The sequence below is a fragment of the Trachypithecus francoisi genome, unplaced genomic scaffold (genome assembly GCF_009764315.1).
Source record: "Trachypithecus francoisi isolate TF-2019V2 unplaced genomic scaffold, Tfra_2.0 Lachesis_group17, whole genome shotgun sequence".
NCBI lineage: Eukaryota > Metazoa > Chordata > Mammalia > Primates > Cercopithecidae > Trachypithecus > Trachypithecus francoisi.
In genome coordinates, this window is record NW_022681462.1 from 14,412,562 (window position 1) to 14,427,064 (window position 14,503).

Sequence of the window (14,503 nt, forward strand, 5' to 3'; positions counted from 1 at the left end):
TGGGTGGATCACAAGGTCAGGAAATTGAAAGCATCCTGGACAACATGGTGAATCCTCGTCTGTACTAAAAATACAAAAATTAGCTGAGCATGGTGGTGTGCCTGTAGTCCCAGCTACTTGGGAGGCTCAGGCAGGAGAATGGCTTGAACCCGGGAGGCAGAGGTTGCAGTGAGCCGAGATGGCGCCACTGCACTCCAGCCTGGCGACATAGTGAGACTCTGTCTCAAAAAAAAAAAAAAAAAAAAAGAAGTAATTACATACTTTATTTATTCCTACCCTGCTTTACATGTACTGGAAGACTTTTACATGAGGGAAGAGAGTAAAGAAGGCTGCAAGAGGATAACCCAGCAAAAGAACTCCGATGTCCGAACGGCTGCCCCTCATGCCTTGCTTCATGACCCTACCATGTTAGATAAAGGGACATTTAATTCCTTGAACAAATTAAGTAGTATTTAAATATGAAGATTACTTTGATAAAAGAGTTAAGCCATAAAGATTATCTTTCTTGAGAGTGATTTCTTGGGGAGACCTAAATACAACTTTTTCTCCTCCTTGGCCAGAATACTGACATTCCCTTAACACAACTGAGTACTTACAAGTAAAAGTGTGCTATTAGGCCATGGCAAAATAACAGATCCAGTATTCAAAATGCTTGAACAGCAAACACCCAACTGATCATTTACATTGCCTGAGTTTTCAAAACTTGAATGTGATAGAAAATGAGCCAGGTTTTTTCCTGTTAGAAGAAACTGTCTTTACCTGTTAGAAGAAAATGCAGGCAACTTTAGGAAGGGCGTGAAACTTTTATGGTTATGAAGGCACTATTTAAATAGTCTAACATGCAACTTACAGGTGCCAACTCCCTAGCAAGGCTTAACTTAGACAAGTCCTCAATTATTCAACCACTAACAAAGTTTCTTTATTAATAAGAGATGCTTTTCAAAAAGAACCAGAGACTTTAAAGTGTTACATTAAATGCAAACTCTTCATCTGTTTCAACTGAGTATTTTTGGAGTGTGGAATAGAGTTGTCCACAGTTTTCACTTCTCATTAATCATTCTCGATTATGCAAAAATGAACTCACAGAGACAAATTCAAATATCTATTTTGAAAAGTATTTACTTAGTTTAAATAAATTAATGGCAAATAAAAATTAAGCTACAATATATAGCCTGAATAGAACTGACTAGAACAAATACAACACAAGACTTGCTTTCTTGCATTAGTCACAAAGCATGTGACAATCTAGAAAACTTCAAAATCAATTATATTTCTTTGAAAAAGGGGTAACAGCAGTTACTGATACATCACAACTAATAAACTTATAATACAAGTTCCTGACATGCATTTCCTGAGTGAACCCAAATGATCATTTTTAAAAACAAGGAAGTTTTGACAGTTGAAGTAAAATAAAACAGTTCATGGCTTCTAAGCAACAAGTTTTGTTTTTTAAAAACCAAAAGAAAAATCAGAACAGTTTTGTAAGAGGATAAATTAAAGCTATGCTAACATATATAAAACTTTGCTACAGTCAATTAAGTATTATACAACTTTTCAAACTAAAGGAAAACAAATCAAAATATTAAAAAAAGATACTGTCTAATCTAAAAGTGTACTGGTTTCTACAAGTGTCAAAAACAGATTTGATGTAGTGCAACTGTCTATACTTGTGGTGCCTTTGAAAAAAGGGTGGGAAGGAAGGGAGAGAAGAAACTCGTTCTTGCTTTTGGAAGCAAAAGACATATTGGAATTAGAGAATAAACAGACCATGCAGTGCATCACTCCACGCTGCAGTCATTGGTGCTCATCTGCCAACCAAACATTTACTTAAGTCTCACTGTGGCAATCTCCTTAGGATTCAAACCCAGAGTTAAGGCTGGTCTGCTAGAAAGGGGGGCACTATTGTCATTCAACCCTTTAGATCTCTAGATTTCCTTATGCCTGAATAAGGCCAAATACAGAATAATTAATTAAGCATTTCTTTTTCCTTTTTTTTTTTTTTTTTTTTTTTTTTGAGACGGAGTCTTGCTCTGTCGCCCAGGCTGGAGTGCAGTGGCCGGATCTCAGCTCACTGCAAGCTCTGCCTCCCGGGTTTATGCCATTCTCCTGCCTCAGCCTCCCGAGTAGCTGGGACTACAGGCGCCCGCCACCTCGCCCGGCTAGTTTTTTGTATTTTTTAGTAGAGACGGGGTTTCACCATGTTAGCCAGGATGGTCTCGATCTCCTGACCTCGTGATCCGCCCATCTCGGCCTCCCAAAGTGCTGGGATTACAGGCTTGAGCCACCGCGCCCGGCCTAAGCATTTCTTTTTCCAAAAGCAAATCAAGTCACTCTCCTTTCTTGCTAATTTATACTTTTTCTTATGGGAATGATTTTTTTCTAGGAACAGTGAACAGATGAACCACAGTTTATATCCAAAAAAATAAACTTGCCAAATGCTGCTGCTACTAAAAACAGATTAGTTATCATGGGAGAAAAATAGATAATCTAGATTAAATTGCATATTCAAAGGAGCATATAAAATGTTTCTTAGCATTAAGTTTTTGTTATAGTACTACGCTCGAGAGAAACATTAAGAAAAAATCTTTCCTGATTATCTTTAATGTGGTTAAAAACAAACACCTTTCACACAATGGTAATTAATATGAATTTGGTCTTACAAATTACAAAGTATTCTAATTTACCAAATTCCATATTTAGATTGGGGTGGTTCTCTTGTCCTTCTTCCTAACTTTGCAAATCCTTGAGCTAGGTGTGCTCACTAAGCTACCATTCACACCAAGGGTGTGACACCATCGTTACCATGCTACTCTATCAAGAACATTCTAACGTAAAATAGAAAAAAGTTAATATACATGTTGCTGTATTTTACAACGTTTGCAACAAACTGTAAACTAACATAGTTTGAACCAACAGTACCCTCAGTTATACAAAACAATTTCAGCACTGAGGATGGGTGATTCAAAAACACTAAAAGGAAGGCATCAAATTAGACTATGTCTTTTTCTCCTCAAAATATATTTTCAAAACTCAGAATTCAGAACACTGATACTTTCAGTAATTCCTTTGCTTGAGTTTCCCAGATTTTTGCTCAGAAATTGCTATTTATTATAAATGTTTTAAAAAATTCTTCATCTTAATGCAAATGACCAGAGCAGAAAAACTGACGTGGACAACAGGTTCGAAAACCCAACTCACTTAGCTTATAAATTTATAATGTAGTCCTGGAGGACAATGGTCTGTTAGTCTAGAGGTCCTTGAAAAATAAGTCTGATGTAGCCTTGTTCACCAGCCAACTGATGTGCACAAAAGGGACAGGCTGCATGAAAAGTATGAGTACCATGAGGAAGCGGGATCTGGGACCAATAGGCAGTTGTCTTTTCTGAACACACATGCCCACACGGGCTAAACGCATGGGTTGGAGGGCCGGCGTCCACATAAAATCCAGCTTCACATCCAAGCCACAGAGGAACATAGGGACCGACAGACCTACACATAGGACATTCACGATCTTTTCCATCACGTTCTTCTTTGTTTCCCCAGTTATGATAGCCATGTACATGGCCGCAGTTTAGATATACCCATGGTTGTTTTTCATCTACAACATCTTTCCTCTTCATACTAGGAAATGCTAGTGTGTTGAACCCTACAGGGCACTGAGGTCGTGCTGCATTGATTTCCTGTCTTAAAGCCTCCAAATGCTTCACGGTAGGAGTGTGGGAAAGGCCTTCTGCAGTACGCCATAGCAATGTTGCACCACAGAGGTCAATTAACGAGCCATCTTGTAACTGATTGGTTTCAATTTCCACCTAGAGAAGACAGGAGTTGAAAAACATATTCACCACTCTGTTTTGAATTTTTACATAAGCGTTTTGGTTTTAAGTACTCCTTACTCAGGAAATGAGATTTCCTAGGATTTTCACTAAATATTCAAGAAATGGACAGTAGTTATCAAAAATGTAAGTTTGAAAATCAAGGATAAAATATCAAACATTAACGTATTTCTTTTTAGCCTTATGGTAAAGACAACTTATGATTAAAACACCTGGCTAATCAATAAGTCTAATATTTTTAATGAGGTAAATATGGTCAAAGATATACAGATGGCTGAAAAGATCAGAGTGCTGTTTAGTTTAAGAAAGCTTAGGTTTTAAAGGATATTAACATGATATGACAGAAGAATAAACTTTCAGAGTTTACCAATTTTTTTTTTTTTTTTTTTTGAGACAGAGTTTTGCTCTTATTGCCAGGCTGGAGTGCAATGGCGTGATCTCGGCTCACCACAACCTCCACCTCCTGGGTTCAAGTGATTCTCCTGCCTCAGCCTCCCGAGTAGCTGGGATTACAGGCATGCGCCACCATGTCTGGCTTATTTTGCATTTTCAGTAGACAGGGTTTCTCCATGTGGGTCAGGCTGGTTTCAAACTCCTGACCTCAGGTGATCTGTCCGCCTTGGCCTCCCAAAGTGCTGGGATTACAGGTGTGAGCCACCATGCCTGGCTACTAAATGAAATATTAACATACTGACCTCTAATATAGAATTTGGTAGTCAGTGTTTGATAGCCTTAGTATTCTGTATTGGCAATAGATTTAAGAGTTTTCTGGAATGTATGTAATGCATTCAGTTCAACTCATCCTATGTGTTTATTGTAGCTAATTAAGAAAATACCATTCAGTATTTACCATTTTTCCTCTCTGCTGAGCTGATCTGGTTTCACGCAGGCTAAATACATTTCCACATACTGATATTTCTCTCCATATTCCAGGCTTGGAGTCTTCTGTGAACCCATTGCGTGGATGCATCACAAGAACACCATTAGTGGTCAAACCATCCATCTGCCCATCTGATGTCTTCCATTTGGCAGCCTTCTCCTAGTAGAAATAATAGAAGTGAGCTTCCAATTACTTGTAATTTGGAATGAAAGCTAGTATAAAAGAAAGCATCATTTAGAAAAAAAGCTTTTTACCCCAAGAAAGATGTTTTTTGATGAGTCAAATCCTGCGGCATAAATCCGTGCTGTAAAGGGAGGATTCCGTTCACATATGATTCTACAGGCAAATCTTGATATAGTACTTTGTACTGACTGTGTATCAGAATTACTTTGACTTCCAGGAACTGTGTCAGTTACTACAAAATCAATGGGGCTTTCAGTCGACCGGCCAATCTGAGGGAAAAAAAATATCTATAAACCCATTCAAAGAACACAGTGGAAAATTCATTCAAGAAAGGCACAATAAGGAGAAAACATTAGGCCTCTGAAATTTCTAAAGTTGAAGCTTACCATACTTAACGTTGGGGGCATCTATTCTCTTGAAAACTAATCAGACTGTCTCTGACGAAGTAATCACGTAGAGCGTGGAATTAAATGAGAACTTACAACAATATACGAAACCCTCAGGAAATGAAGAGTTCAGGAACGGCTGAAATTTCTAGATGGCTGCAGATTTTAATTTTAACCCTTTTGGATGGAAATATGTGTATCATGTAGATTTCTTCTCTTTAGAGATATTTAAAGAGATATTCTATTTATTTAACAGAATATAGTGAACATATATAAGTAAATATTTTAGGATGACTGCAGAACATTACACTATAAATACCATTTACATTAAGCTGAAATGCAGTGCTGTCTTCAGGTGCTATAAGAGGTATACAAGACTGCTGATCCTTATGTCAAGGGCTTACATAGCCTTGCTTTGAGGTCTTATGTATACTTCATATATTTTCCTGTTTCTTTTCTGCCAGGTTGTCAGCTATCACTCCTTGTTTTTGGTCAAGCCTGTATCCAGAAACAAGCCCCTCTTTTAACTGGCTACTCTTACTCTGTTATGGTTTGAGAAATCAAATAACCTACTTCAGAGAAAAGTATTTCAAAAGGTTCTGGTGAGAGCCTAAGGGATTTTCTAGGGAGCATAGAAAAGGAATTTCACTGCATCAACTTTGTGGCATTTATTTTATATATATACACTCTTCCTGATTCTTGGGGATATTTCAGAGAGACAAGGCTCCCAAATAAGAGTTCTGGATGGGTGAGGTGTCAGAGATTTCAAAACATCTTCAGAGGTACTAGCTAGTTAATAAGTTAATTGCATTTTCAAAGCTGAAAAGAAAAAAGGAAAATCAATGGGTAGATGACAATAGTCACAAGTGTCACAGGACTTTAAAGCAAACATTTGGAAATTATCAGTTCATGAATGTATCTGTTATAAAGTAGTATCATAAAATTGAAGAATGTGGGTACTGAGAAAAAATACTGACCCTCTACAAAGATAAAGACTCTTACTCGTTACATATTTTAGCCTTAAGTTCCTCATATCAGCACACTTTCAGATAAACCTCTTTAGAGTTTTTGTCCAATTGTCAAGTATAAATAAAGTCTTTATATTTAGATTGGATAGTTTTAGAGGGAAACTAGTTAACAAATACAAGATTGGATATTCCTTTTCTTTATTCTTAAAAATAAACATATCTTAAATGGCCTCAGATCTTTGAAACTAAAAATATTTCCCCAAACACAAAGGCTCTTTAAAGGCTAAAAGATATAGGCCAAGGATTGAACTAATACTCCGAATCAACAGAAGTAGCACTTATTTGGAAAGAGACTGTTCCAGAGAGCTAACATTTCAACTTGGTCTTGGAAGAGACTATTTAAGACACTGAAGCAATATTTGTAATGACAATGAGAAGGAAGAAACTTAAGTATCTATAAAGGGAAAAAAAACACCATGAATGTGATCAGATGCCAAAATCTGATTGTTACTAATTCTTCCCCTTTCTAACTGCTATTATTAGCATTAAAAATACAGCTCTTTTGTTACTCTCCCTCACCCTCATGAGAAAACTCAATGGTTCCTTATAGCTTATCCAAAATTTGTAGTTTATTATTTCTGATAATAGTTAGAAACTGACTCAAGATTTGCCTCCCATCTACCAATCCAGCCAAATTTCCTGCTATTTGTGTATACTAGCTACAAGTAGCTCATTCATCAATCTTTTACCACACTGTGTACTTCTTTGCCATCTCTTTTGCCAGAATGCTTTTTTCTACTGGTTGCTGGCAAAAATCGTACTTAACCTGATAAAAAGATCTACATGAAAAGACACCAGTATAAAGTCTCTTCTCCATCTTTCTTCAACACAATCAATGTGCTTAAAATTTAGAGGGTCAGTACAGCACCTAGGCATGTAATCAGCTGTAATGTCTCCCTTACTTCATAGTGCCAAACAATACATAAGAGTTGGAGTTGGAACATCTGATGACTTGAACAACAAATGTTCCTGTTCAGTTTACAGGGTAGACAATCCTAGAATGTTTCTAATACAATTCCTCAAAGACTGGCTAGTTTATCAAGGTCGTTTCTGATACATCACAGTCTTTTTGATGCAGAAATGTTTGGATTTTCCAAAGGTATAATACCTGTAGAAAGGACATAATCAGTTTATGATACTGGGAAAAATTCTCTACTTTATGAAAAAGACAAAACTCAAAATGTTAAAACTTATTTAAGGGCCTTCATTAGACGGTGAAGACATTGTTTCAGAATTCAGGATGCCTGGTTTAATTTCAGTTTTGCCCCCAAGTAACTTTATCATCATTAACTCACAAGACTTCAGTTAACTTCATCTACAAAAGATAAGGGGTAAACAAATAAATATAAGGTACTTTCTGAAGCTAAAATTCTAGCCTGTGACCAAATATCTGGGAGATACACACACACACACACACACACACACACACACACACACATTTATCTATATTTTATTAAAGAGACAAAGTCTCACTATGTTGCCCAGGCTGGCCTCAAGCTATCCTCCCACCTCAGCCTCCTGAGTAACTGGGACTACAGGCCTAGTAGCAACTCGATTTTTAAAAAAGCTAAGCTCATTCATTTTCACTGCTTGTCAGTGAAACAAAATGTGAAAAATCATCCTAAAGCTTTGTGTTAGGTTTTTCTTGGATCTAAACATTAATCTTCATTAAAGATGTAATTTATTTTTGGTAAAAGAGAGGAAAACCCAAATGCCCACATTCTAATATTAACTAGAGAAAAGAAATTCAGTATCTCATCTCATTAAAAGGGTTGAGCAGAGGGACTGACTTCAAAGAAATATTTCACTATTGACTGAAATTAAATATATTTCCAGGCCTTTTCACTTTTATTTGCCTTGTAAAATAAAGAAAAATGGAAAAGTCCATGTGACAATAATTATAAAAGCAACATTATCAGATAATTTATGTTCTACTTAAGTTTGTTTTTAAAAAGCCTAAGCTTTGGAGAGCTCAATATTAAGGGAGAAGATCAAGGATTCTATTTACATCTTTGGAATTGACTGTCCTAAAATCTACCAGTTTACAAAAATATCAGCGCTGGATTGGTACAAAAAGTAAGAGAAAAATACTTTTATTGCATGAGTAGCATTGACCAAATATGTGCTGAGAAAAAGGTTTGATTTCACATAGATAATAGTTAGCAAGTGCCTGGATTGTTTATTGCCTAGAGAGGAAGGTGGGAGGTAGTGGTAGAAAAAGTCATAAATGTGTGCAGAATGTTTATTGTTTTCTTTTTTGGATAATAGCTACTATTCACTAAGTGTCTTTACTAAGCACCTGGCACAGTGCTGAGTACGTGTACTAGATCATTTAAGCCTCTTAACAGTCATAGGGGAGAGTCTATTATCTGCACTTTACAGAGAAGGAAACTGAAGCATATAATGGCTATGTAATATTTACCAGTAATTCTTATTCTGGAGCCTATCTCAACTGTGCTAAACTGGCTTCTATTTATGAGGGTTAGCAATCAATCTATATTTTAATAAAATATAATATAAATATATGATAATCCTTTATCTGATCTCAGCAAAACACACCAATAGATTTTTAACTTTTTTGTTTTTTAAGAAAAAAAATTTTAGATGTTATAATACCTGAAACATATCGGTGTTGCTGTCATGAGTATATTCAACCACCACAGTCTGGGCCCGAGATAAAGTATATGATATGCTATGCTGGTCCTTGTTGCTTATTGCCTAAGAATGAAAAAGTTAATAGCAAAAATTAGTAGGCAGGTCAATCCAATCAGATAATCTTTTCATTAAAAAAAGGGAAAACTATTTATCAAATACATGACCTACTTATATATTTTCCCCCTGAAATTTAGAGAGGCTAATAACTCCTGTCAGTTGTGACAGTAGTTTCTTGGGTTGAATGGGGTATTGAAGAATATTTAGAAGCAGTTACAGAGTAAAAACATAATTTTCTTTCTTTCTTTTTTTTTTTAAAGATGGAGTCTTGTTCTGTTGCTTAGGCTGGACTGCAGTGGTGCGATCTCGGTTCACTGCAACCTCTGCCTCCCGGGTTCAAGCGATTCTCCTGCCTCAGCCTCCCAAGCAGCTGGGACTACAGGTGCATGCTGCCATCCTGCCTAATTTTTTTTGTATTTTTAGTAGAGACGGCATTTCACCATGTTGCCCAGGCTGGTCTTGAACTCCTGAGCTAAGGCAATCCACCCGCCTCAGCCTCCCAAAGTGCTAGGATTACAGGCGTGAGCCACCACGCCTGGCCCATAATTTTCTTTTATCAAACCACTACACTCCCTTATTAAGTATTTTAAATTATAAAACAATCAAAACCAAATCCCACATAAAAACAGAAAACAACAGTACTGCTCTGATAAGAAGAAAATGCAAATTTTTGAAGTCATTCAGAGAGCTATAAAGTTCACTCATAAGCCAAGTTAACTGGTTTTCTAACCATTTTGTGACTCTACAGATGACAAATGTTTGCCATATGCTGGGTAAGATACAGAAAAATGCATTTGGGATTTGGTCCCAGGAGATAAAAGAAAAAATTCTTTAAAAAACAAAAGAAACATTCATAGAATGATTAAACATTACCAAAGGAAAGGGATGTAATGCTTATGACTGTATTTCTGACTTTCTCTCAAACTAAAAACATTGCTAAAAAGAACTTTTCAGTTTTGTTTTCAAGTGTTTTCTATGTATATGAGTTGAAGATAATATCAAAGAAGGGGAAAAATCTAGTCATCACACAAAGGAAGTAGAAATGGGCTGCATAAAAAGAAAACAGACAAAAAGACAGAAGAGATTAATTATATACAGCAAAGAAGCTGAATGAAAAAATCCTTCTTAATTAGAAGTTTGGCATCATAAGCTTTTACTTGGTTTCAATTTGCAGCTAATCTGTAATAGATAAAGCCTTAAAACAACAGCTTTAAGATTGTCAAATTTCCAAATATCTACAAACAGAATACAGAAATACCCTATTTCCAAATACAGAGACTATACTAACGACTCAGCTTTATCAAAGCTTAATACTGCCACTTTTGCTTCTGATTTTTTTTTTTTGCGACAGAGTCTCGCTCTGTTGCCTAGGCTGGAGTGCAGTGGCGCTAACTCAACTCACTGAAACCTCCGCCTCCCAGGTTCAAGTGATTCTCCTGCCTCAGCCTCCTGAGTAGCTGGGATTAAAGGTGCATGCCACCATGCCCGGCTAATTTTTGTATTTTTAGTAGAGACGGAGTTTTGCCATGTTGGCCATGCTGGTCTTGAACTCCTGACCTCGTGATCCGCCCGCCTCGGCCTCCCAAAGTGCTGGGACTACAGGCGTGAGCCACTGTGCCTGGCCTGCTTCTGATTTTTTTAAGGAATTAAACTACAGATACGATCGAGGCTGCCTACATGTCCCTCCCAATTCCCTTTTCTCCACAGAGGTATCCAACCTCAAGAATGCAGTGTAGATCATTTACATGCATGTTTTACATATTTCTTTCTACACATTTAGATATTCATAAATACTATATAATTGTTTTACAGGTTTTAAACACACACACACACACACACACACACACACACACGTTTTAAGAGACCAGGTTTCGCTATGTTGCAGAGGCTAAAGTGCAGTGGCTATTTACAGGCAGGAAAACGGCACACTACAGCTTTACCCTGTGCTCAAGTGATCTTCCTGCCTCTGCCTCCCAAGGAGCTGGGACTAACAGGCATGTGCCACTGGTTAAACAGCTGACTTTTCAATGAAATAATTACTCAGTATTTTGAAAATTAATTCTTAGTGGCTAAAGAGATTTTAAAACATTGGTTTTTTTGTGCTTTGAGATTGTAATCTTTGTTTGTTAGTTATTAAACCTACTCTTAGACTGAGAATAAAAACTATGTCTAGGCCGGGCGCGGTGGCTCAACCCTGTAATCCCAGCACTTTGGGAGGCCGAGACGGGTGGATCACGAGGTCAGAAGATCGAGACCATCCTGGCTAACACGGTGAAACCCTGTCTCTACTAAAAAATACAAAAAAAAAAAAACTAGCCGGGCGAGGTGGTGGGCGCCTGTAGTCCCAGCTACTCGGGAGGCTGAGGCAGGAGAATGGCGTAAACCCGGGAGGTGGAGCTTGCAGTGAGCTGAGATCTGGCCACTGCACTCCAGCCCGGGTGACAGAAATATTACTCTTTGTAATTTTTCTTATTTTTCTTTTTTTGAGACTCTGTCTCAAAAAAAAAAAAAAAAAACTATGTCTAGTTAAGTTTGGTTCTCACTGGTCTAGAACTCAGGGTTTTACCTACTCATCCCAGATGACTGCCAGACTAAATGCTTAATTTTCATCATGACCTCACAAATACATTCCTCCAAAATTTAAAGAGGAAGAAGTCAATCTTTTTTCTGTTTTTTTTTTTTTTTTTTTTTTTTAAATAGAGACAGGGTCCCACGCTGTCACTCAGGCTACAGTGCGGTGGCATGATCTCAGCTCACTGCAGCCTCTGCCTCCCCAGCTCAAGTGGTCCTCCCACTTCAGCCTGCCAAGGAGCTGGGACTTCAGGGCATGCCACCATGCTTGGCTAATTTTTTGTGTGTTTGGTGAAGATGGAGTTTCACCATGTTGCCCAGGCTGGTCTCGAACTCCTGAGCTCCAGTTATCCGCCCACCTTGGCCTCTCAAGTGCTGGGAATACAGGTGTGAGCTACTGCATCCAGCCAAGGGTCAATCTGTGATCCCTAAGATTCTTATTGCCTAGTAAAGATGAAAGATGAAAAGGAGGTAAAAATGAAAACATGAGGGCATGGCAGAGTAAAACAGGAAGAAAAGTACAGAATATGGTATTATAGAGGTAGGGATTAGAAATATTTTCCCTGATAGTGCTTTTCAACCAGAGGTAGTATTAGTTGTCTAAGGGGCATCTGAAAATATTTTGTGCATTTTTTGGCTGTTACGAGGATTTGCAGGCTCAAATGGCATTTTGTGGGTGAAGGACCCTTAAATGTCCTGTAGTATGTGGGAAAGTCCTGAACAATGAAAAAGTGGCACACCCAAAATGTCAAGAGCACTCCTGGGGGAGATACTGTAAGAAGCTCTTCAGATTGAATCAATTTGAGGTTTACTTCCACCACCTGCTTAGCATATTCCTTCTCTCCAACGGAGCAAAAAGAAACTGTCCCCTTTCTGCACTAACTGGTTCCCAAATAGTAACAGAGGAGTCCTAGTCAAGGCCTAAGGATTCTTTCACAAATCAAACTGGATATAAAACAAAGCTGAGAAGCCAGTTACCTTCAGACACTGAAGCTATGACCTAAAACCACATCATATGCCAATTTTTCTGTCTCTTGTTTATTTAACTTATAAAGATATGCTTCAGATGGTATAATATTAATGTACATTCTAGGGCTACTTAGCTAAAGATACAGGTACTTCCAGGAGTCAAAGAACTCTTTGTAATTTTTCTTACTTGCTCATTACAATATCAAATTCTTTATAACATAAAGTCTGTGTTATAAAATTGGAAGCAGACAAATTCACAGAAAATATAAAGATGTGAAATTCCCCCTCCTTGTCTGTCACTCTAGGAAAAGGGCCCAAGTATCCTGAAATGGTGGTCCAGCTTCTGGAAATTTTGTTAGAAGACGATGATGTGGCTAGAAGCATGAAATAGGCTGGGGGTGGGGAAGTTATATTGTAGATGCAGTTGGACATTGCTTTCATAACTTTGATTCAATTTAATAATTATTGAGGTCTACTTTGTGCAAGGTACTATGCTATAATATATGAAGTTATAAACCAAAAATGAATACAACCAACACACAGAATCTTAGGTAAAAGACTCTTAGTTTAAAAATTATCTTACCCAAACATGCTTCTCATACCTGAATACACATATTACACATCACATTCTTCATCCAGCCCAGGGAGGCTCCTCTAGTAACAGAGTGGGAACTTTCCACTTCTCAGGGCAGACAGCTGCCTAATTCTAGGTACTAGATAAAGCCCTGTCCCCCACCCCACCTCTTTTAATAAGGAAAGAGAATATTTCCTTCTAATTTCCACCCACTGATCCTGGTTGTCTTTTTTTTTTTTTTTTTAAGTCCAATTCCCTTTCCATATGGCGGCTTTTCAAATACCATGTCTCCAAAGTCTCTTCTCCAATCCAAACAAAAGGAAATTTCTGAAATAGAAATGTGAGGGGAATGCTAGAGAATATAAACAACACATAAAAGTCTTTCAATTTCTCCAAGTTAATTTATGTAGCTTTTTTTTTTTTTTTTTTTTACCTTTGCAGCCTGAGGAGTACAAGCAATATGCACAGTGCTGGGCTTCACCCCATTTGCCTTAGGTCTTTTAAACAAAGCAAATCTACTTTTCCTCCTTCCTCTATCGCCATTTGGGAGAGACCCATTATACCTGATAGGGGGAAAAAAAGTATAGGTGATCTCTTGCAAGAACTGCACAATTATAAAACAAATGTTTGACTTTGCCTTGCAGAATCAATTCCCAATTAATTATCTATTAACACATTATAATTATTTAAAATTCCTTTGAGCAATTGTTGATCTTCATACCAGGTGCCAGTGTGTGAAACAAAATGAGATTCTTTTTCTGGCTTCATTCCAAGTCACAGAGAACCTTTTGGATTATACACAGATTCAAGTTATCTTTAATTTTTTTCCTTCCCTCTTTTATGGAAGATAATTAAGAGCTGATTAATGGCATGTCTGACTCCTTATGACTCATTCTGTTTTTTTTAAGGTGAATTGTTTGCATGTGCTAATACAACCTTTAAAAAGTATAGTATGTATTGTTTAAAACACAACCTCCTTCATTTGTGAACCAAACACTTTAAACAGCTGAACTTTTGAAGTAAGGAATTTTTAGACTTGTTAAGTCTTAGCTACCTGAATGTACAAATGCACTCTCATTATATTAGCAGAACCTGTCCAATAGACATGTTTGCTAAGTAGTAAACATACTTTTGTTTTTCAGATCTTATGAACATTTCTCCATAACATGTACACATACACACACACACACGTACATCCTAAAGGTAAGCAAGTACTAAACCAATGGAAAAAAGTTAAAAACAAAATAAAAATATTTGGGTGTTTACTATATACCAGGCACTACTGAATGTTATCCCACACACATTACCTAACTAAATCTACCCTTGCAAAAATTCTACCAGACTGAAATCACTGTCCCCATTTTTAC

General features: G+C 37.3%; 1 protein-coding gene across 2 annotated transcripts in view; it reads right to left on the reverse strand.

Annotated features, from left to right (window-relative positions):
• Positions 1-2,305: 2,305 nt before the first annotated feature.
• Positions 2,306-14,503, reverse strand: part of PELI1 (pellino E3 ubiquitin protein ligase 1) — a 64,867-nt gene continuing 52,669 nt past the window's right edge. For both annotated transcript variants that reach the window (XM_033239226.1, XM_033239225.1), the window contains 5 exons: positions 13,570-13,699; positions 8,927-9,028; positions 4,968-5,165; positions 4,684-4,872; positions 2,306-3,809 (listed from right to left, as the gene is read on the reverse strand). In XM_033239226.1, coding sequence (XP_033095117.1) covers positions 3,243-3,809; positions 4,684-4,872; positions 4,968-5,165; positions 8,927-9,028; positions 13,570-13,699 — 1,186 coding nt within the window. In that variant the 3' untranslated portion in view covers positions 2,306-3,242. The remainder of the gene's footprint in view (positions 3,810-4,683; positions 4,873-4,967; positions 5,166-8,926; positions 9,029-13,569; positions 13,700-14,503) is intronic.